Raw genomic sequence first — 23,111 nt, 5'->3', positions numbered from 1 at the left:
CTGATCTAGGGCACAACACTCTTACAGTGAGGCCATACTCAGTCACGCTTTCTCCCCTCTGTACACTTACCAACAATGAAAGCCTGAGTTATCTGGAGACAGCAAGGAGATACTTCATAATCCAACAGATGGAATTTATACAGACATGCCAAAAGATTCACAGCCTAACAATTCTGTCTCAATTAGGAGTGTCACATTTGATGTCAGTTATGATGTCTGATCATGCTGGCCTAGCTCAGTCGTGTTTCAATTTTGTAGTGAAGACAAATTAAACTTTAATAGGTACTAAAATTTGAGTTAGACTTTTTAAAAATTGACCAATTTATAACCTACTAAAATAGATCTTTCTATTAAGAACTATATTAGATTAGGCTAGCTAATTATAGAGTCATTTAGTTTGAAAAAGACCTTTAAGATCAGCAAGCCTAATCATCAAACCAGCACTACCAAGTCTACCACTAAACCATGTCCCCAAGTGACACATCTACAGATCTTTTAAATACCTCCAGGGGCAGTGACTCCACTACTTCCCTGGGTAGCCTGTTCCAATGCTTGAACCTTTCAGCAAAGTAATTTTGCCTAATAGGCATTCTAAACCTCCCCTGGTGCAACTCTGGGCTGCTTCCTCTTGTCCTGTCATTTGTCACTTGGGAGAAGAAACCAACTCCCACCTGCTCCTTTCAGGCATTGTAGAGAGCAATAAGATCCCCCTGAGCCTCCTTTTCTCCCACCTAAAGAACCTCAGCTCCTTCAGCTGCTCCTCAGCAGACTCTAGACCTTCATCAGCTTTGCTGCCCTTCTCTGGACCTGCTCCAGCACCTCAATGTCTTTCTTATTGTGAAGGCCCTAAAGCCAGGGCTGAGTACAGGGGACAGTTCCTTCCCTGCTCCTGCTGGCCTCACTGCTACAGGCCAGGATGTCATTGGCCTTCCTGGCCACCTGGGCACACTGCTGGATCATGTTCAGATGGCTGCTGACCAAGACCCTCAGGTCCTTTTCCTCTCAGCAGCTTTCCATCCACTATTCCCTCAGCCTACAGGGCTGCATGGGATTGTTGCGACCCAAGTGCAGGAATTAATATCTCATCTGAGAATATGAATCTAGATAGACAATAGCCAAGCTTATTTGATCTTACTTAATTAAGAAAGATTTATTAATCATTTGGCAGTCCTTCAAAGATGTATACTAAAGGTAACAGAGGCGAAAAAATAAATACCTTCATATTGCCAGGCAAACAATGTTCCAAATTCCTGCCAGAAGGATCATCTGTGAACAGAGAAAATCCCATATGGGATGGCTTCCTCATTCCTGTTTCCTGGTTCAGTCTCTGGATGAATTCATCAACAGTTGAGGAACCATCAAAACCTACAACCTGCAATGAAAGAGGACTTAACTGAGGATACAAGGATTGTGACTACTGATGGGTATCACAACTAATGAAGGTGGTGTCATATGGATTAGCATCTCAGGATTAACTGCCAGCTCCAGTGACAACATCTGTGTATTGTCTCCCTTCGTAACACATTCTTTCCCATATTGAGACACTTCCAACATCTCTCCCTTTTTCTCAGCTACCTTTTCTTCCTAAGATCTGTAGAGGGGTGAATTCCTTTCACTTTCTTGGGAAATCAGCTAGAGCAGCAAGGAGGAGAAGCAGTGTTTATCTCCCAGTATGCCTACTGGAGCTATGCATACAAATACCATGGTGCCACCCACCCACATGAAGGAGGCAGGTTATGGTGCAGCCCTCCAGTCCCAGCAGAAAGGCAGCTGTGGTGGCCTACCTGGTACGTTCCATTCATGAAGTGCACTGGGATGCTGAAGGGGAGTGAGTGGTGGTAGGGATTTCTCAGCAGGATGGACACGATCTCCATGCGGGAGGGCTTGGCCTCCCGCTCTCCAGCCTGCACCGTGCGCTCCACGGATCTCTGGCAGTAGATGGCATACTTGCCTGTCTCACTCCTAGGCACACAGGGGGAGAGAACCACAAACAGGCTCCAAGTGCCATGTCCTCTTCAATTCCCATGCCATGGCAACGCATTCCTCCCTCAGGCTTTTGCTCCAGCAAAGGTATGCCTCTATGCAGATCCGCTGTTCATCTCAACAGACAGAGCTCAAGTGAAAAGCTACAGCACAAACCTGAGCTCCAAGGATCTGTAAAACTAAGGCAGACAATGGAATCTCTAGGAAACACAAGAGTATTCCCTGCTTCTATGTGGACTGGACACATACCCTCTTCTGTACCCTGCTGCCAGCATAGTATCTGTCAAGTCAAGATCAATTCACCCTCAAACTTGCTGTCATGCCAGTGGAATTTAGTTACTATCGTGTCAAGTCCTGGTAAATGTTGAGTTGTATAATCCTGTGAGACTAATGCATTACAAGCTGTGTTTATTAATTTACACAGTTGTACAAATTGTAAGTTTCCATTAATCCTATCTGCCAACCAAGAGACTTGACCGAGACTCCAAGCACTTTTAGATTTGTTGACAGTTCAATACAGGATAGGGATAGTTACGAAGAGGGTCAATTTACTGTCTGCTGAAGAGAGTGCTCCATTGAACAGCATCTAAAAGATGTAAGTGTCTCCAAAGTCAAGCAGGAACGGTCAACTGCACCTTGCACAAAAATGTTAGGAATGTACATACTCAGTAAGTTCTGAAATTGAAGTATTTGCATGGATTTGTAGTAGTGCTATCACTTTCCAGGGGAAAATAATTCCACTCAAGATGTCTTCAGGGGCTCAGGACATGATTACAGTTAAGTCCCTCCAAGCAACATGGAAGTCCAGAGTTCTGGCTTCTCACTGTGGCAATCTATTTCTCACCTCCCCAGTAATGAACTCAGACAATATTCAGATAGATAATCTTGCTTCATCAAGAAGCTGTTATGTCTGGTTTCCAGATGCTCCTGAGCCCTGTGACTTCTCACTTAGAACTCTGCCCCACTTTTCCTCCTCTCTTAGAGACTGGATATGCATGCTGAATCACTTTTCACAAAAACAATACTTAGAATTTAGATCTATAATTCTTCTAATTAAGATCTTTTAATACCTAGAATAGATCTAGACCATACGCATTATGCAGTGTAAACATTCTAGTGTCTTGCTTGCTGTACGAAACAGGGAAAGTATATCTACTTAACAAACAGCTGCATCTACTCCATCCAAAGAGAGGTAAGTATTCCTAGAGCTAGGGAGAAGGAGCCATGCTAAATCCCATTTAGCAACTGGTCCAAATCTAAGCTAAAGTACAGGTGAACATAAGCCCTTTTTCCTGTAATTTCTGGGTTTTGTCTAGCCCTAATAATTGCTTCATAGCTGGATCATATAAATAAATTTCCTCTCTGTTTCTGCTTGACGTATATTTGTTCACAAAGGTGCTTTTGGGCAGACCATCAGCATAGGAGAGCTTGAGGCTGATGTAATAAATCAGTTTCACACAGCCCAGCAAATCCTTATGAAATTCAACAGTCTCCAACAGCAGAACATCTCCACTAGTGGGGTCAAACGGGCCTGTCTGGAAGCTGATACTGCACAAGTTTGAAGAGATGGTTCCTACTACTAGCCAAAAGATCCCTAACATGTTGTCTTAGCAAATGGAAGGAGAACCTGAATACTGTGGAGTGCCCAATACCTGTATTTTTGCTTTTGAGAAGAAATAGCAAATATGAGGCAACAGTTAAGAGAATTAAATACTTGATAGGAGTACACATTTCCTTAGCAGTGTCAGGAGACTTTTAGCCTGAGTTCAATGGCAGATTTAGGCTTACTAATAGAATATGAATATTTGTTTGAAAGGATTTTTTTACTTTTACTCTTTTACTTTTGTCTTAAAACAGTGTAATTTTGCAACAGACAACTAAACATCTCTGGCTCTGACCTCCCGGCTAATGACACAGTGAGATACACTGAAGATGACCATGGAAACAAAGAGCACAGCATGAACAATGGAGAACAACTTCTTGCTGTTACCATAGTTACACACAAAAGAAGTAAGAGAAAACAGTACTAGCACATGTTTCAGGTTTGTTAGTTTTTCCTAACTTTTTACAGTTCCCTGAGATGTCTTATGCCTCACTTTTGTTCTGTCACTTTGCCTGCTAACCTGACAGCAGAATGTAATCACCTAAAATTTAAGTAATTCATTCCAAGTAATTACTTTGGTCTGTCTTTCTGTCAATAAAATAAAGTAGCTGCATAAGCAAAAACTTCCCAGCGTAGCTCCAGTTATATCTACAAAAAGTTCCTCTGCTAGTATAAGTCACTCAGTTTTGTGATCTAGCTTCATCTAAATGACACATTAATGTGAATGGTTGAAGGGGCACAGCTTTATCCTACTGGGAACCTCCTGGTCTCCCTCTCAATATATATTTGTAGGTGTGTGTTCCAGAATCGCTCCCCTCTTTACGTGCAGTGGGTGCCAGAGGCAGTCAGCTGAGCAGAAGGAAAAGCTGTTGCAGTCCTTACCTGGGGTCTGCATGGCGCTGCAAGTGCTGCCTGACGTACCAGAGGAAGTGATGTTGAGGCAGAAACAGAGGAGCACACAAAGCCAGGAGCTGCCAGCACTGTGAAGGCAAAACTGTGAAATCACTCTTGTTCTGCACTTCTTACCTGCTGTCTTTCACAGACTACTACAGCCAAGATGATGGCCAGTGACCAGTGCTTTTTGGAGTGACCCTTTGTGGATGTGCAGTTCAAGATGTGTCAGAGGCAGTAGTGGTCAGACTGCTCTTCAGTATTTCAATCTGGACTCTGAGAGGAGTTCTATATCATTGGCTACTTCTGAACATTTGACTTCTGAAAATTTTAGTGTAACTATAACTGAGTCAACAATTGAGACTTAAATTAATACTATGTAACAGAAAATCATAATAAAAAAAGCACTGGGAAATTTTATTTCAAATTAGATCCATTATTATTCAACCTGATTTTAATATCTCATTTGAGCTGGGAATATTGTAATTGCATATTTACATTCATGCTGTGACTTATGATTTATTTACCTAACAATTACAGTGCAAGATTCAGATTTAATGTTTAATAGTAATATTCATGACTTGTATGCGGTTGATTATCTAAAATGCAAAACAAAATGAATACCATGTGACAGTTATAGCAAGACAGCATAAGCTATGAACTTTGATTCTGAATATGGTCTGAATAGACTATTTGCAAGTGGTAAACAGTAACATTTAAACTAAAATTTATTTTTCAAGTAGTTATATCCTTAGTGTTCTTTGCAGATCAGTGCTGAGCTTCTCCTTCCCCCAGCACACCTTTAGCATAAGCACTATTTTAGGAGAACCAGTCCAATACCTACTAATTAAAACCATGGAATTAAATGGAAATTTTTTGCAGAGTGGCACTAAATAAAGAGGAACTGACCTGAATGACTGAGTGGTTCTGGGGTTGTCGGCAGCTAGTCTGTTTAACAAGCTGACAGTAAATTTCATTCTGCAGCTCAGTATGTGTCAAGCACACCTGCAGTGCTGTCTGGGCAAGTGACACATGGTAATCAATAGAGGATGCCTCCACAGGAACATTGATGAACAGCTGACAGGACTGTGAAAGAGCAGAAGTTAGTCAATGTCACAAACACAGCAACTTTTCTCTGGTACTTTCCAGGCCAGGTTCACCAGATGTATTTATTAACTTACAGACAGTTAATAAATAACCTTGAGAGGAGGGAAGAGAGTCAATACTTAATTCCTATTCCTCCTTCTTTAGTTATGGCAACTAGAAAATTTACTCAACCTCCCCCAGTCTAAGGAACTTACAAGTCAGCAAAAGAATTGAGGGGAAAATATGCTTCCTGCCTTCCATGCCTGTGTTTTACCTTGTTCACACTGTCCAGTCTCATTTTTGATCTTATACTCGGAGAGTGCATCTCCAGCAGCTTCACCACTGGTCTTACTGAGACAACTGAGTTTGCCAATGAATTGTTTCTGTTTCCTTCAATCCAACCATTGGAGAGGAAAAGAAGGACAAAGCTAACTTTGAAGCATAAAGTCTGCGAGGAGTATTACCCCTAAGCCCAGATTCTGCACAAGAGAAGTTAAATCTCCAAAGAATGAATGTCACTTAAAATCCAACAGTTCTCTTGTAATTAAATGAACCAGCAAGCCTGTCTGAAGCAACCCACAGTGACAATAATTGTTGTTGTGCAACATGACCAAACAATGTTACTGCCCCATCAACATAGCAAAATAACTGAAAACGATTAAATGTCCCTTTAAATACCTTAAAAAGTTTCAGGGCTTCAGTCTGTAGAGCCTCTGATGGCAGAGTAGTGAGGGATGTGTGCAACCCATCTTTGCTGTAGCACAACATAGGATGCTTCCACAGAGGAGAATCTGAGGTAGCAGATGGGCAAAAACAGGCAGTGTCAGAAACAGGAGAGAGAGAATAGTGTCTGTGTTGACAAGGAGCCTTCCCGAGATGGCAAAGCACCAGAGCAAGCAGCACTGCACTAGGCCACGCTATCTTTGGTGATACTTCACTGATTTCAGCAAAGCCCACCATGGATAAGGAGTCACCAGCAGCATCAGCCATCAGCAGAAAGAAGTACTGGTATCCTCAGTCCTGCTACATCAGAGCTTCCTGTCAGCTGGATTCTGGTGAGAAGCTGCTCAGGTGTGTGTTCAAACCAGAGGCACAAACCCTGCCAGGGCAGCTGGCTGCAATGGGGGTCTTTGTTAGTGTAAGTATTCAACAGGAAGCAAGGTTCACGTAGGGGGCTTGAATATGTGAGGGTGCAACAAAAGAGTTTAGGTATGAATGCAAACGTTAATACATATTTGAGAACATGGTGCATAAACATAAATGCATGAGCAGGTATCAAAGATGAGGATGGATATATGTGTAAAGGTTTATATGTGCAGACAGAGAAACAGATGGGAGGGCAAATGTGTTTGAGTGTATTTAAATAAAAGAGCACATGTTTGTATGGTCAAGATTTCCTGGGAAGGAAAATCAAGACCAACAAAGACAGGAAAAAATTTAAAACACCAGTTCTTTATTTGATGAATTCTGTTACAGACATTTCAGAGGCTTTGATAAATGATGTGACAATGTGGTGGACTTGTCTGAGAACAAGAGACCATATGATGTACTACTGAGAATCCCCTTCCCTCACCTTTGACTGTACTAAACTGGGAATTGAAATTATTCTTCCTTATACTTTGCTACCATGGAAGAGCTTGTGGTGCTTACTTACTAGGGTCTCCCTCTGCATCCAATAGTTTTCCAATGAGCTGTTCATAAGATGTGCCCACTGTGGCATTACTGCTACCAGCTGCAACGGTCAGATGGTACAGCCAGGTGTTCTAGGCATAAGGATGAGAACAGGAGGGGTCAATTCAGGCCTGTTTTCTACAAACAGGTTAAGCCTGTATGGCCCATTTACCAAAAGACTCTTGCTCTCCAAAAAATGACTGCTTTTTATACCTTCTCCTGTTTGGTGCGTATAAGTAAATATGTGGGACTCTGGTCCTGTGGGTGAATCACCAGTGTACAGTGGGATGAGAGAAGTCCTCCACCAGTAGTTTCATAATCTTCATCAGAGTCACAGGAGCGGTCTACTTCTTCCACCTTGGACTCACGCAGAGGCAGATGTCCCAAGGGACACTGTGAGGAGCAGAAGCACATTAGATAAATGTAACTCATCTCCCAGTATGGACTGGGAACACTGGGAAAGAAAAGCCAAGTAAAAATGCTGACAGTTCTGTAAAATGCAAGGAATAAATAATTCAATGTTTAGCTAATGTAATCTTGCACTTCTAAAGAATGTCTTCTTTCATAAGGTACTTACAAAGTGTATCACTAATGTTATTTTTCTTGGGAGAGCATCTACAGGTTAGAATGAGACAACGCAAATAAAAATATTTTTTCCCATAAGATACTGCTTTCTTCCCATTGCACGTGAGGGTCAGTTGCTTAGTATCTTGAGCCACTGTTTTCTGACCCTGGTTAGACTTTCTGCTTGCTATACTGGAAAAGAAATACTTTGAAAATTTCATAAGTAGTTAGATTCAGACAGAAAAGAAGACATCTGCTGGGCTAACTCTTGAAGTTAATCCAAAATATGAGTCACATTGCTGTTTTGATACTCTAAAACTTGGGGTTTGATGTCACCAAGACAAAGTAATGGACGTTTGGGCAAGGTGTCCAGAAATGGAAGCACATTACACTGATTACCACCCTCTTCCCAGAATGTTGATGCTATCTGTTTTCATGACGATAATGTGGGATCTATCAGCTGCTGTATAAAAGTCTGCCCAGAAGGCTACACAAGACTAAATGGAGCAAGTGAGAAACAAGATGTAGAGTGATCTGAGAAAGAGCAATCACTTGCCTTTTAAGTCGGCTGTCATTTAAGCTTAAAAAAATAAAATCAGAAATATTGATTCTCTTTGTGGAACAGATGCTGTTGGAAGGCAAGTACCACCAAGAAAGAGAGCTGAGACACAGAAGCAGTAAAGCACAGTAAAGAAATGGGAAAGGAGGGTCCAGGAATAAAAGGAGAAAATGGAATTACCCTATCTTCATGATTTCGATAGTAGTAGAAAGTTTTTCCAATCAGTGCACACCAGACCAGCTTAGAGTGACCGTGCTTGACCTGTAAGGAGGACAAACACATCCATGCTTTTATTATCAGCAGTATTGCCAGAATGGCTTTCTAGGACTTCAACTTTCAATTCAACCCTCCCTTAATACTTTGCATATATTTTTTGTTTTATGCTAATATAAGCTCCTCTCAAAACATACAGGGCACCCCTTCCAACAACAGGCAAGTACATCCCACCCAAGAACATGGGACATGAGTTCTATGAGAATGGGTCTAAGATTTTGTGAAGTGTTTTACTCATTCATAATAACTTTTAACTTCTGTATACTGAAATAAAATATTAAGGATGACCTTTTAAAGATCATAAAAACAAATCAGCTCATCTCAGCAAGAAAAGACCAGTCAAATTATAGTCTAGACAGCTGTTTCCTACTGCAGATGAATAACCTTCAGATACAGGTTGTCTTTAGCCATCTTAGAACCTGACAATAATTACATTAAAATATTCACAGTAACTTGCAATGTCAAACTAATCAATGGAAATTATATAAAGAATAAGAATTTTCTGCCATTGTACTTTGTACTAATGTACCTATAGACTATTATGACAGAACTAAGTGCTAACCTAGAACCACACAAGCCATTTTTTTAAACTCTCCTGTATCACCAAGTTAAAGATCAATTAAATGTGACACTCAACAATTAAATGTGACACTCAACAGTGTTGACTTTTTTACTGTGACATGCTGTGAATTCCGCTGAAGAAAAGCACACATAAGCTAGATATTTGTTATTACTTACTACTTGTCAGTCAGTACCTTTCAGTAGCCTTGTTTGTCCCATCCTTTATCACTTACATAAATGTTTCACTCTGAAATACAGAAATCTACAGCCACTTTTCCTTCTTTCCCTACTCTTACAGAGAGTAAAATACTAATTTTTTGCTCACATTTGCTGTGCAAAACAAAAAACTGGCACACTGTCAATTCTGAGCTAAACATAAAGTATGAAATATTTTACCTTAGTGAGCCAGCCTTTCACAGTAGGTTTAGCATCACTGTGAGGAACACCAACAGGACCGCTCACTTGTACTCTCAGGATACTCTGCAGGACATGAATCCATTCCTCCAGGATGTTGGGAGAGTCTGCTGTCAAGAAGTAGGTTCTCTTTTCTGTCACAAGCTGGAAGGAAAATGAGTGAGAAAGTACATAGGTGCACATCTAAAAATCATCTCTTTAGCTGCTGAGTTGCTTTATCTCAAAGATTTTTTGGTCATTCAGGAGAGATTTTTTTGAGGGCAAGAAAAAAGATGCTAATCCTTAAAGCCCAAATGAAAAAAGCAAAACTCAGATAAATCAAATTCCCATAAACTTTCTTGCTGTGGCTTTGTGTCCTCTCTCATCCTTTCTTGTTTCTCAGTGCTGCTGCTAGTTTTTCATTTTAAAGATGACTACATAAATGTGGGGTTTTGCTGCCTTCACTTTGTATTGTGTTTTGCCTTCATTACCCTGTGACTGAGAGGAAAGATGCTATAAATCTAATAGTATCAGGCCTTAGCAACTTCAGTTCCATAAGGGCCAAAGGTAGCTCACAAGCTAGGCCATGTACCTTTCAAAGTATGAAAAAAACTTTAATGCTGCCTTTCTAATTAAGTCAATAATGACTTAAGAGTGAACCCAGTTATGGGCTAACTTCTAATATTTTAGAAGTCAATTTCTAAAAGGAATCAACTATGCAGATGTTTCTTTACACGCCTCCAGGCATGTAAAGTCAGGCTTGAGATCTTGTGAGAGAAGTCTCTCAGAAAGATCTTAAGTACTAGCTGGTTTTAATTGTTGTAAGAATCATTTTCCCCCACAGATTTCAAGCACTAACTCCTGCAAAAAAAAAGGGAAAGCATTATGGTGTATAACAGGACAAAAATAAATGCAGATTTCTTTCAGTTTCAAAAGGGTGTATTTGGGTTACAATTTAGCTCTTTCCTCATTATTAATTAGACTAACTGCCTGTTTTGTATCAGGAAACAGAGACCAGATAAAGTTAGCTCGTATCAGTTGAGACACACAGTACCATTCAGTCTGAAATAAGTGCTCACTCACCCAGCTGCTGAGTGCATGGTTAGGGGCAGGATAAAAAAGCAACACCTACCTGGAATGTTTGGGACCCTTCACCCCTGACAATTTGGCATGAAGAATTCAGCTCCAGCTGCCCTTGTGGTTTGCGGATAACATCACTCTGAGGAAAGAAAAGCAAACAATTTTTTTCAGTAGGAAACCTCAGATGGGTCTTAGATTACTTAAATACAGCATAATATGCACGTACAGGTTGGAGTTTGCATTCACGAGTTAGAAAGGACAGTCTGAGGCTGCCAGGTGAAATGTGAGACTGTGTGATCCCATTGCAAAAGTCTCCTCAATAGTGGCAGACAATATAACAAAAGCAGTGCTAATAAATGCTGTCTTATGGAGTTCAGATTGGACATTATGATTAATAAAACAAAAGCAAGCCCAAACAAATAAGTCGGAAGGCAGTACAACATACAATAGGTACCAAGACAGTGGCTGAATTTCCACCTTCAGAAGTTTTCAAGATTCAGCTAGACACTTGTTAAGTGACAAGTTTATTGATAACAACTTTGTTCTTCATTTGATGCATATAGTGAATCATTCTAATGTTGGTAATGCTTTTCAAAATAGTGACATGTCTAACCAAAAGTGGTTTTTTAGTATCCTAAATTTCTCTGTGCCTCTAGAGGGGAGGAAATATATCCCAGTGACTTACCGGGGACTTGTAGTACATGATTTGTCTGTTTCTGAGAACAAACCATCGTCTTTTCCACGTCTTTACCTGGCTGCCCATTTTCAGCAAGTAGCCTGATTTCTCCATGGGCTCCTGGAGGACAGAGGAAAGGGGAGAGGAGGTCATCTTGCAACTCTCAAAATACAAATGAAAGTGTGCTGAAATCAAGCCCAGCCACTTGCTGCATCTCCCATAATTTTCTGCTTTGTTTAATAGCAGCCCTGAAAGATCATTTCACTGATTGTTTGATGCTCTGTAAACTTATTTCTCTTCCTACCGAGGCACTGATTTTCCAAATAAAAGTGAGATTCCTTGAGATCAAGAAGGCTGTCTCTACACCATGATTAGACTCCTGCTCCTTGTCTGTTTGATCTCTCATAGTGAAGAGTACAGACTTTAATGATGCTGCGTGCTGTGAGATTTCTTTCCTTCCTCCTTCCTTCCTCTGAATTTCCAGATTTCTTTTGCCCCAAAAGTGTAAGGCCATCACTAAAGTAGAATACAACTACGGGAAATCAATATAGGTCATACACCCTTGATGATTATACTTTTACCTAAGCACATAAAGAAATTGCACCTTCTTTTGAGACACCAGATGGTGTCTTTTGAGATCAATCAACTGGACCAATAGCCCAGTCTGTTAGAGCTTCACTCTGCTGGGGGATTACTCAATATCCTATATTCTATATTACTCAATATCCTATATTCTAAGGCCAAGGCTCTGTCTGCAGCCCTATGCAAGTGTAACACAGCAGTTCCAGTGCAAGCCTTACAGAGCAGATCCCACCATCAGTGGAATAGGAAGATGTTCTCTGTAGCTTGTGCTCTGGCTCTGAATAGTCACCATCCAAGGAGTAGGCATCAGGAGGGATGGCATAGTCACTCTCAGAGCTCAGTGAGGACACAGACACACCTGCTCAAAATAAAGGAAGGAATGAGAGTCATGGCTAGACAAAAGCATGCACTGAATATTGTACACTCCAAAAACATTTCTGCATTCACCATTAAGCCATTTTTGGTTCAAGAAGGACAAATCAGATCAGACTTTGGAAACTCAAACCCCACTAACACGACTTCTGAGACTCTTTTTCTTTCCCTAGGAAGACAAGAGTTTTGGATACTGACAGTGAAATACATTTATTGCTGAATAAAACCAAATTAAAATATATAAACAAAAAAAATCAACAAACTTGTCAATTGAAGGAGAGACAGCTTGTTTTCATCTGGGGACATCATTATAAAGCCTCAGCCTCCTCTGATCTCAGCTAAGGAAAAGGCTTCTTCACTAGCAATAGGGCTTTGCTTTCTGTGAATCTTTTACCACAGGTACATGGCAATGCACAGGCACATCTGCCAATGCCTCACAACAGAAGTTAAGACTACATGAAATACAACTCTATTTTAGAGACAACCAACAAAATTTGGTGGTCTTTAAAACAGAGTAGTAATTTCACATTGTCTCTTTGGTAACAAAAATTCCATTCAATTTCCATTCCAGTTTAGCCCTGCCAGCAGGCAAGAAAAATAGTCCTAATCAAGACTCAAAGCACCTGCCAGCTCTCAAAGACAGGTGAGATGTTCTTACTCGTCAAGAAATTACCAGTCAATGAAAAAGACAAAAAAGCATTTTCTGTCCTGTGTCAGTACTAGCTTGCTTCCAAGGAGAAGCCACAGCAAAGGTATGGATGACTAGATATGTGATGAATTTGGGAGGGCAATCCTTCCCACAATCTTAGTTTAGCAATTGCCTGAATGGAACTCTATCAGCAGTAAAAATCATCTACAAGAACAGATTTCTACTGTTTCTACTGTTGATGTCTGCACACATTCTGGGAGAACTCCTTGTAAGCAACACCCTGGCTGAGCATTCGCCTGTCACTGACGATGCTGCTCAGGGCATCTTGGCTCTGATGACAGAGTTCATCCTGCCCAGTAGCAGTACTCCCATTTTACCTCTCTTCACGGCCCGGGGGCTGCCTGGCATGCTAGCTTTCCTGTTCTCAGATCCAGCAGCAGAAGTCCTGAAACTGGCATGGGAGCCACAGTCATCATCAGAGCCTGAAGACTCATCTAAGAAAGGCACATTGCTGATCTGTGTGGCTTTCTGGAAAACAGACCTGTATAGTTAGTGTGTGAGAGAAGAGTTTCCCCAGGACAAACCCCCTTCAATCAGGAGACAGAGCAACCCATGCCCTGCATTTCCACACTGCCTTGCCCATTTCTGCCTCAGGGTTCCTCAGTTCCTCCCCTTCTAGTCTGAGAACTTCCAAGCTGGACTCTCTAGTCTGATCTGTTTGGTTCTCCTCTGGTTACACCCACCTACTATTCCACAACCCTTATGTTCCATCTCATTCCTTAGGCTACACCCACTGTCACCTCTGGTTTCATAGTGCACACTGCAATTTCCTGGACCGAAACTTGTTGCAATGTTCTGTGTTCTTAAATATATTTAACTTTTGCTACTCTTTCTGCATTCTTTCGATGTCCAGTACTTCCTGACATTCTCTAATTTTCTTTCCTTCACTGCACAGTTCCATCCTGTTTTGTCTCAAGATACTAGCAGATCTGCACCATGCTTTCCACAACAGGAAAAGTGAGGTAACTCCTTACCCCCTTCAGTGTAGTGTAGACTGGCACTGTGACATTTCTGTAGATGAGATAGGTGAATGGCCCAGAAGTTGAACACGAGAAATTGGAAACTGGGGAAATTCAAAGAGAAAGCAAGAGAGCACATAATACAAACTGGTGAAAAGGAGGAGGTTTTAATGGAGAAGCACATGGAGAACTGCCATCCTGGACAGTCGGGCTTCAGAAAGGCCAGGAGATGCATCATTAATTCCATACAATTCCCAGAGAGAGCTGCAATGTTCCCTCCATTTAGCCTGTGAGACACCTTACCCACCCTGTGCTCCCCATGGTACAACAGCAATCTGGTGTACCCTATATAAACAGAAAAAAGCCCTAACAGGCAAAATCATGGTGAAGAGTAAAAACAGGCCACAGACATGCAGAGGCAGAAGACTGGCTGCAAAATTGATGGAAGAGATAATAGAATCCCTGAAGATGGCCCTGAATGTAGAGGCACAAACAGCCCTGCACCAACCATCCCCAAAATCAGATATATCCTCCTCCCTTCCTCTATCAAGGCCATCTATGAGATCAAATTTACTTTGAAAACAGGCAAGGAAATGAAGAAATGGACAGCCAGAAGCTCAGGTCCCACACTGTCACCATGAACTCCCTTTAAGGATGGATCTAGTGCAGAACTTACAGCAGCTGGAAGTATCATTCACCATGGCCACTTCAGACAGCCTCATGCCAGACTTGGCCACGGCATAGATTCGGCTCTCCTGGAACAATAACACCATCAACAACAGCCATCAGGCAAAAATGTAATGTAATTCTTACCAACAGAAATGCCCGTGTCACAGAATCACACCACAGTCACACCTTTGGGCAGGAGGGAGGAGCTCTCTAACAAGGATAGCTGAATTCCACCACATGTTGTGTGAATGGCCATTAATGGAAGCATCTTACTGTGTGCTAATTCCCAGCTACAGAGGTGACATCCACACACTGGAACACCTACACACAATTATCAATAAATTACTGTATCACAGCTTGGAAGGAGATGGGATTTTTCCAAATTACAAACAATGCATTACAATGAATTAAGAACAGCCCTATACCAGAACAATTCATTGAGTCACCAGCTGCAAAGGATGCCCATTCTGTGATAAGGGAATGAAAGAAATGCCTGGAATGATCTCAATAAGCCTGTGTCTCAGTTACAACAACATACAGAGCTTTCAGTTCAAAGGATCTCCAAGTGCTTCATGAATTGATAAAAATTCCAGAGGGGGAACCCGACACTGTATCTAGATGCAGTGTTATGACTACGACATCAACTAATGTGAAATGGATAAACCCCAAAGCTAGGAAACCTCTTGGTGCTCCTTAAAGCATACAACCAAAATTCACTGTGAAATAACACACATAATACATATACATGAAAGCACTTAAGACTGCAAAGTCAAGTACGCCAAAAAAATTATAAGACATAAGAATTAACAATGAGTGCTTGACTTTGCAGTTTCAATAAATCATTTGCTTGTCCATGCCTTTAAAAAAGCAAATGAAAACAGAATTGCCTCTTTTGATACTACATTGATTTCCACCAGGTTTGTCAGTTTGGCCTGTTTAGGAACCTGGCTGATGGGAGTCCCTTGGGAGTCAGTTCTAATGGACAATTAATCCAGCAAGACTGAATATTCTTCAAGAAGGAAATCTTTAAGGTGCAGGAGCAGGTCATCCCCATGTGTTGATAGATGAGACAATGAGGAAGACCAGACTGTCTAATTAGAGAGCTTTGGCTGAACTCAAAGTTTGTGATCTTTGGATGGAGGGACAGGTGACTCAGGAGGGCTACAAACACACCATGAAGTTATGCAGACAAAAAATTAGGAGGAACAAAGCCCAACTAGATTTTCACCTGGCTACTGCAGTAAAAGACAAGGAAAGACTTCCATAAATACATGAGGAAAGAAAATAAAAACCTCCATCCTTTATTGGATATGAGTGGGAAACAGTGAGAAAGGATGAGGAAAGGGCAGAGGTACTCAACGCCTTCTTTGTTCAGTCTGATGGCAAACCAGCTGATCTCCAAGCAGCCAGCCCCCTGACCTGGAAGACGTGGACGGGGAGCAGAATGAAGCCCCCATAACCCAAGGGGCGATGCCCAGTGACCTGCTTTGCCACCTGGACACACACAGGTCTGCAGGGCCAGGTGGGATCCCCCAAGGGCGCCGAGGGAGCTGCTGGAGGAGCTCACAGAGCCACTGCCCACCAGGCACCTGCAGCCCTGGGGAGCTCCCGGTGACGGGAACCTGGCCAAGGGGCACCATCCACGAGGGCCAGAGGAGGGCTGGGAAATACAGGCTGTCATCCTGACCTTGGTGCTGGGGCAGCTCACGGAGCAGACCATCCTGAGCACCAGCACACAACGCGTGCAGGACAACCAGGGAACCAGGCCCACACAGCATGGGTTTGGGAAAGGCAGGTCCTGCTTGACCAACCTGATCTCTGTCTATGACAAGTGACCTGCTCAGTGGATGAGGAGAAGCTGCATTTTACATCCTAAACAATTCTAGGACTAAAAAAACAATTAATCTATCTGACCTCGCAAGTAACTGTAAGAAAAAATGACAGGACATGCATACTCACTTTACCAAAGGTTTTCACAAAACTATCCTAACAGGAGGAGCATACCATGAGATAGGAATGCTGAGATCTAATCCATGTACCTATTCTAGTATCCATGGCTTCTTCTCACTCTGGAGCTATCTGGTCTGGTTCACTGCATTTATGATTCATTTTTCTATCTTAAACACATGACAAAAGAACTAAGGATTAACTTTTGATGACCCAAACCACAATGCAGTACATTTTGACTTTCACTTTTATTCCTATGATTCTTATATACTGTTTTTTTTTCAACAGATCTTCTTCCTCTTATAAAGACAAATAAAAGAAAAAAAATTGTCAACGGAACCAGCATGCCCCATGATGTGGAACAGTCTGACTTGGTGGCTCAGGAATGCAACCTGCGATACCCACAGGCAGCAATTCCTTGAGCACAAGAAGTGCAGTGGCCTAACTCCTGGGCACAAAGACAAGCAGCATTCTCATTGTGTTGTCCATGCATTCCTTACCCACGATGGGAATCGGTGCAGCGGTGGTGTGGGAGGTTTGCATCCCGGGTCAAGTGTGCCAGACTCAGAACTCACAGCTTCTCTTTGCTCTGCAGGTAAGTGGTACATTCCCTCACACGCTGCAGCTTCTCCCCTCAGCAGGCCACATTCCGTCTCCATCTTCTCCATTACTCCATCATCATCAATGTCTGTCTCCTCCACGTGCCCAGAGCTGACTGGAGGGTCTGTCATGGGCTGGGAAGTGCTAGTCTCTAAGTGCATTACACGATGGAAAGAATTAGCCCCTGACTGTGGTTGGCTGTGGTGTCTCTTGGCTAGCTGGATACTGCCTCTTGGTGTATTGGGTGTTCGTATTTTTGGAAAGGTCATACTACTGCCAAGGCTGCACTCCCTCCCTGGAAAGAAGGAATGTGCTGTAACAGCTGATGTTGACACAACCAGAGGTGGCTCAGCAGTCTGGAGATGTCCCTCAAGCATGCTCATAATTTCTGCTGAGGAAGAGGAGTCCAGCTGGTGGGAATGGAATCTGGCACTCAGATCATCAGAGAAGCAGGTGCTATCCAAACCCACTTGTTGCAAGGCGCTCACAGCACTACAGTTTCCTTCCAGAGATGATTGGAAGGTCAAAGCCTCAAGAATTCTTGTGGTTTCAGCTGGAGGGTCCAGTGATATGGGACCAGAGCACCCTAAACCATGTTCAGAACTTACAGTTGGAAATACATTTCTCTCTGTGGAGAGATTCCAGCTTGATGGGTCAGATATGAGCTTCAGCATGCTCTGGGAAAGCAGAGATTTATCCTCTCCATTCTCAGTAATGGCGTCATTGGCAAGGACTATGTTTGCTGAAGAGAGGACATGTTTGGAAGGTCCTGTCTGACACACCTCCCTGAAACCAGGTGCAAGGAGCACAGATTTCTGCTCTATCTTCTCAGCAAAAGAGGCTCCTGATGCTTGAGGCTTCAGGGAATCACAGCTCCAAAGAGAATCCAAGGGAGGAATGCTGGTCATGTCTACAAGGAAGGAGAACATACAGTTAAGGCACTGAAAGGCTTTGATGTACTCAGTGTTGCTTCCTAGTGTACATTCAGTTGTATTCAATAGCATCCTGGCCTGTTTAGGCCTATACAGAACAGAAAGGAGATGGCTGGACAAAGTTATAACCAAAGTACTATACATTTACAACTGGGACTAGCACAGAAGATATGAACAGGAAATGATTAATCACTACTTCTGACAAAAGTGAAATTGAGGGCTTCCTAATGAAATTAGGCAGCACATTTGAAATTTACAGAAGGAAGGTTTTTTCCCCAGACAAAAAAAGCAAACAGAATGCTGCAGACAGGCTAGAAAAAAACTAATGTTTTTTGGTAGTGCAGGAGTTCTGGCCTAGGAACTTCCTAAACTACTCAGAGCAGAAGCTGGAAGTGTATATGGAGAGAAGGACAGCTTGCATTATTTTGTATGGTCCTTCGTGGAATGCAAACAGCCAACCAGGATCTGGGAAATTGGCCTAGGCAAGCTTTCAGTTTAATGCAATATAAGAGTTTTTATTCTTACCTATATAATTATGCCTCCTGTCTTAAAACATGAGAAGGAAGTGCACCTATCCACACAACACTTTGTCAAATACATCAAGGTGGCCACTGCTTAGCATGGCTTTTGGCTTTAGTGGACCTACAGTGATTTAACTCATCAAAAAATCTGGAATGATTCCATGCATTCCCAGGGGCTAGATGGGGCTTCCAGCAAAGGTATGGAGACCTTCTTAAACAACTCAGCAACCGGGGAGTTTACTCACTTTTCAAGAATTTCCCTAGAGCTTTTTGTTATCCTTTTGTGATATATGACCCACACAGTGCTTTATGTCATGATGTTTTATAATAGTTACTTATAGGGTTTTGCTGTGAAATCTTCCCTTTTTTAGTTCTTTCCATGCCCTTTCAGTTGCTATGTTAGAGGATGACATAAAAGACAGATACTAGATTGTCCTTTCTCCTTAGTACACTTATTATATTTTCTTCCTTTCCATAATTATTAAAGATTATCTCAGTTCTACAATTTCCACCAAATAGCAGCTTTAGAATATAAGAAAGCAGGGATAAAACTTGGAATGGCAGAGGATGTTTGATTGACCTTGGCATTTATATTTATTTCAGCCTGACTGAAAAAGAACCAAATGCTTTGGAAATTGCAAAATATGGGCGAGCGTGACTCTGCACAACTACTGCTGAAAATGCTGCCTGAACAGCAAACTCCATGGGTATTGCTTAACCACCCGTGGGATTCACAAGGAAAACAGAAACAAACTGAAGACACAAAGTTACAGAGGAAAGAGCAAACAGCAGAATAAATTACTGTTGACAGCGAAGAGGATGAAACCTGCTCTTGGAAACAGCTGAGAAAAAGACAACCATGAGAGCATGACCTTGGCACTTGATTCACGAGGAACTGAAGTTAGCAAAGCTAACACATAACAATGGCACACACAAATCCTGGCACATATTTTCCCCTGACCCTAAGGTAAATCATTAGTGTAGACTGAAAATATGCCATTAATTTTAAACATTACTGGTATTTTGCAGCTTCCTAGATGTGACAGGAGATTAAGAAGAAGAAGAAGCTGTTACCAGTAGCACAGCAAGCAAGAAGAGATTTGTCTCTCTGCAGAGGCTCTGACTTCAGCCTGGCATGCTGAGACCAGTGAGGGATAAGAGGAGAGGGCAGTGCTGTTTACTGCCCAGAGAGCTGGGATCCAGGGCACACTTAATACCAGATTATTAACGCAGCTTACCAGGCATTCACTTTTTGTGAACAGTCAGAGCCAGAGGGGATGAGAGAAACCCAGCCATAAAGCATTTCACTAGAAATGTGGTGGGGTTTAAAAAGAATTTTGCGCTGTTCCCTTGCTGTGGAGTAATAGGAATGCCAGAAAGACTTCTGCAGGAAAGAAATGTCCCCTCCCCACATGCCCAGTGAAGTTCTGGAAACTAGCTCATCTTATTGTGACCAAACCAAGCTCATTAAAAAAGAAAAATGAAAAAAAAAAAGATATAATTTCTTTTTCAAAGCACATTATAATAAAAGGTGCTGAATTTAAGCCTAGAGATGAAAGTTTTCCATCCAGCCACCAAAGAACTGCAAAAACCCAAAACACCATAAGCAGCTTTCTCCAGCCCAACCTGATGGCACAGAGAAAGCCAGCTCCTAAAGGCAGACCAAAGAGCTGCTGCCTTGGCTCATTCAGTTCCTCAGATCACATACCAGCAGAGGTTCTGTGGGGATAAGAATAATTCACACATGGAGATACACTGAAGTACATCAGTGAAAGGAGAATTCTAATATGTATTTCAATGAATGCTTCCAACTCAGGAGCTTAGTGGCTTATTTTAATGGCAAATGCAGATTCTAACAAAAAAAAAAAAAAAAAAAAAAAAAAAAGGACTCTACAGTGAATTGGTGGGAAAAAAATTAAGAGTTAAGGCAGATAAGAATGTTATTCCCATCTTAAAAATGGACCCAGCTAAGGAACAGAGCAACTCTACTGCCTGCTGCCACAAGTTTTAATTTCTGACAAACTTAAGAATACAACCCAGGAATGGTGACTTCCAGTCTTGTGGTGGTTACTACGCTGAACACATTTACCTTGCAATGTATCCCGAAGAGCTTCAATTTGCTCCATCAGTCTCTGATTACAGTTTTTCAGGTGGTAATTTTCTAGCTCAAGCTATGAAAGAAGAATAATAAACAAAGAAATATAATACAAAATTGTGAGCACATGTGATCCACTACACAGAACATGCCTTCATCTTTGTTACTTTAAAGTTTCTTAAAAAGGGGAAAAAATGAGTCTACCAGTCACCTCGAATCCTTTTAATCAGCAACATCAGTAGACCACTCAAATATTTTGCTGTGCTTTCTCAAACAGCCTCTATATCAACTATTGGCACTTCACAAATACATCTTTAAATTTACTTCCCTGCTATAGCTCATCATTTACTCCTGTTGCAGAAATAATGCTCATGAAAGAGAGAATCAAAAAACATTACCCAGAAGGATCATTTGTTCTCACCCTTAATGTAGTAAAAGAAGAACCCATGGATCCAGAGGACCAAAGAAAACAGCCAAAACCAAACCAACATTAAGGGTTTACATTTCCAATTAGGGAAATGTAATTTACATTTACATTTCCAATTAGGGCATGAGAGATTCTTTGCAAATTTGCTTTATGCCTTTACTTGAAGAGTCTCAGCATCCATTTTTAAACACAGCAGTGGTACACCCAGACAGACTTTCCTCTTGAAGGAATCACCTGTAGTGCTGTCTCAAGTAACCCACTGGCAGCACAGATGCCAAGTTCTCCAACTGGCAGCGATCCACTCGTGCATGCTATGGAATCAGCATCTGGCACAAACCTCTTTGCCAGTAAAGTGTGAGTGTGTGGTCCTGCATTCACAGCAGGTCACCCCAAATCAAACCCCCTCGCTTCCTCCTCTGTGCTGCACCAGTCAGTAACCTAAATGCACCTTAAGTTATCTAACACAGGGCAGAGAAGCAGCACAGGAGTTCAGTGGATTATTTAGGCAATCTAATGACATTACAAAGTCACATCATGACATAATCAGTGCCCACAAAGAATGCTTCTCCTAACTCCAACAAATTCCCTTTCTGTCATAAACCTTGAAATACATGTTTTTAACTTGGAATAAAGGACCAGGCTACCCACTCCCAGCTGAAAACTACTACTCCCATTTTTAAAACTGCATGCTGACCCACTGCTGTTTTTGTTTTTCTATAGGGTAGGACCACATAGAGGGATAAATCCACAGGATGGATAGAACAGAGAGGTCAGAGACAAAAAATACTGGGCAGTAGGAAAACAGCATTAGTCAGAGATGGCAAATTATGAAAGAGTAAAGGATATGTTTGTGCAACAGGTGCTCTGTCAGAAATGAATAGAAACTGCATCCAGAGAAAAGGAGAGGTAAAAGAAAGCTAGGTAAAAGAAAGACACTTGTGACTAGTCAATCTTCAGAAACTGCTTTTGGGCACTGGTGAGTTAACAGTCATCTATAGTCTGCCCAATAAATTAAATAGCCCCTGGTAAGAGTGATGACCCCAGCCCTAAAATGGAGTATGTGCAGGGCCAAACAAGCAGAGTGCCCCTGTGGCAGACTGACTGTCCCCAGATGGTTGTCCTGTGTAGGAACCCCCTGGCAGTGCAGCCACATGTACTTACTCACATGCCTTGAAACCTGGTAGAAAGCCAGAGACTTACCTCCCTGAGCTTAAATGTTACCCACTCTTTGATCTTGGCAGCTTTCTCTTGAACAATTTTGGCTTCCTCAGTCCTCAGCTGTTTCTGAGCCAAAAAATCAAAACCAGCATTAGAGGCATTAGGAGAGTACAACTGTTCTCAGTGGGTTACTGCATCAGGAGTGACTGAAACACAGAAGTTCCCATTCCAGACGTAAGATTTAGGACTGCTACTTGGATACAATTTTTCAGCTGGCATCTGAAAAAAATCAAGCTCTAATTTGTCTTACATGGTCCCTAGACTCAAATTCAGAGGCTTGTTTCAAAAGTTTGTTGTGTATCAGCAAAATCCAGGTCAGGTAACAAACCTACCTCAGTTTGAGTAGAATCTGCAACCTTTTCTGTTTCAGATGGTTTTGCAATGTTGCTGTTTGCTGTTGAGTATCTGTAGTGTTCCCCCAGCCTACACACACATTATTGGCCAAAGCTAATAAGAATTAAGCAGTGCCTATAACTTATTTGTAACGTACCAATCATTCCAAGCAAAAGGGATTCAGACGCTGTAACCATGAGTCTAGAGTGGACTTTCAAGGTGCACAAGATGCAAATACCAACAACAAATTTAACACACACAGTAGCCTCATTGAGAAAGTTAATTTAAAAAAAAAAGCTCCACAACCTGACCTTGAAAACTATCAAGATCATGCCTAAGATCTGCTAGGAGAACTTCAGATGCTATAAGTGGTAGTATGTTTACATATCCATTAGAACAGGTTCTAG

At 41.8% G+C, this 23,111-nt stretch overlaps 1 protein-coding gene across 4 annotated transcripts in view; it reads right to left on the bottom strand.

Moving 5' to 3' along the window:
* PLEKHH1 (pleckstrin homology, MyTH4 and FERM domain containing H1) overlaps positions 1-23,111 on the bottom strand; it is a 54,060-nt gene that overhangs the window by 10,650 nt on the left and 20,299 nt on the right. For all 4 annotated transcript variants that reach the window (XM_063159291.1, XM_063159293.1, XM_063159292.1 and 1 more), the window contains 18 exons: positions 22,354-22,437; positions 20,721-20,802; positions 17,079-18,088; positions 14,639-14,717; positions 13,978-14,066; positions 13,321-13,471; positions 12,141-12,280; positions 11,350-11,460; positions 10,717-10,803; positions 9,588-9,749; positions 8,538-8,618; positions 7,448-7,627; positions 7,218-7,326; positions 6,242-6,354; positions 5,387-5,563; positions 4,469-4,566; positions 1,785-1,962; positions 1,217-1,372 (listed from right to left, as the gene is read on the bottom strand). In XM_063159291.1, the coding sequence (XP_063015361.1) occupies positions 1,217-1,372; positions 1,785-1,962; positions 4,469-4,566; positions 5,387-5,563; positions 6,242-6,354; positions 7,218-7,326; positions 7,448-7,627; positions 8,538-8,618; positions 9,588-9,749; positions 10,717-10,803; positions 11,350-11,460; positions 12,141-12,280; positions 13,321-13,471; positions 13,978-14,066; positions 14,639-14,717; positions 17,079-18,088; positions 20,721-20,802; positions 22,354-22,437 (3,087 nt within the window). The remainder of the gene's footprint in view (positions 1-1,216; positions 1,373-1,784; positions 1,963-4,468; positions 4,567-5,386; positions 5,564-6,241; positions 6,355-7,217; positions 7,327-7,447; positions 7,628-8,537; positions 8,619-9,587; positions 9,750-10,716; positions 10,804-11,349; positions 11,461-12,140; positions 12,281-13,320; positions 13,472-13,977; positions 14,067-14,638; positions 14,718-17,078; positions 18,089-20,720; positions 20,803-22,353; positions 22,438-23,111) is intronic.

Source organism: Melospiza melodia, chromosome 6, assembly GCF_035770615.1.
Source record: "Melospiza melodia melodia isolate bMelMel2 chromosome 6, bMelMel2.pri, whole genome shotgun sequence".
Lineage (NCBI taxonomy): Eukaryota > Metazoa > Chordata > Aves > Passeriformes > Passerellidae > Melospiza > Melospiza melodia.
Note: the sequence above shows the minus strand (reverse complement) of the source record. Positions and strands in the feature narration are given on the sequence as shown.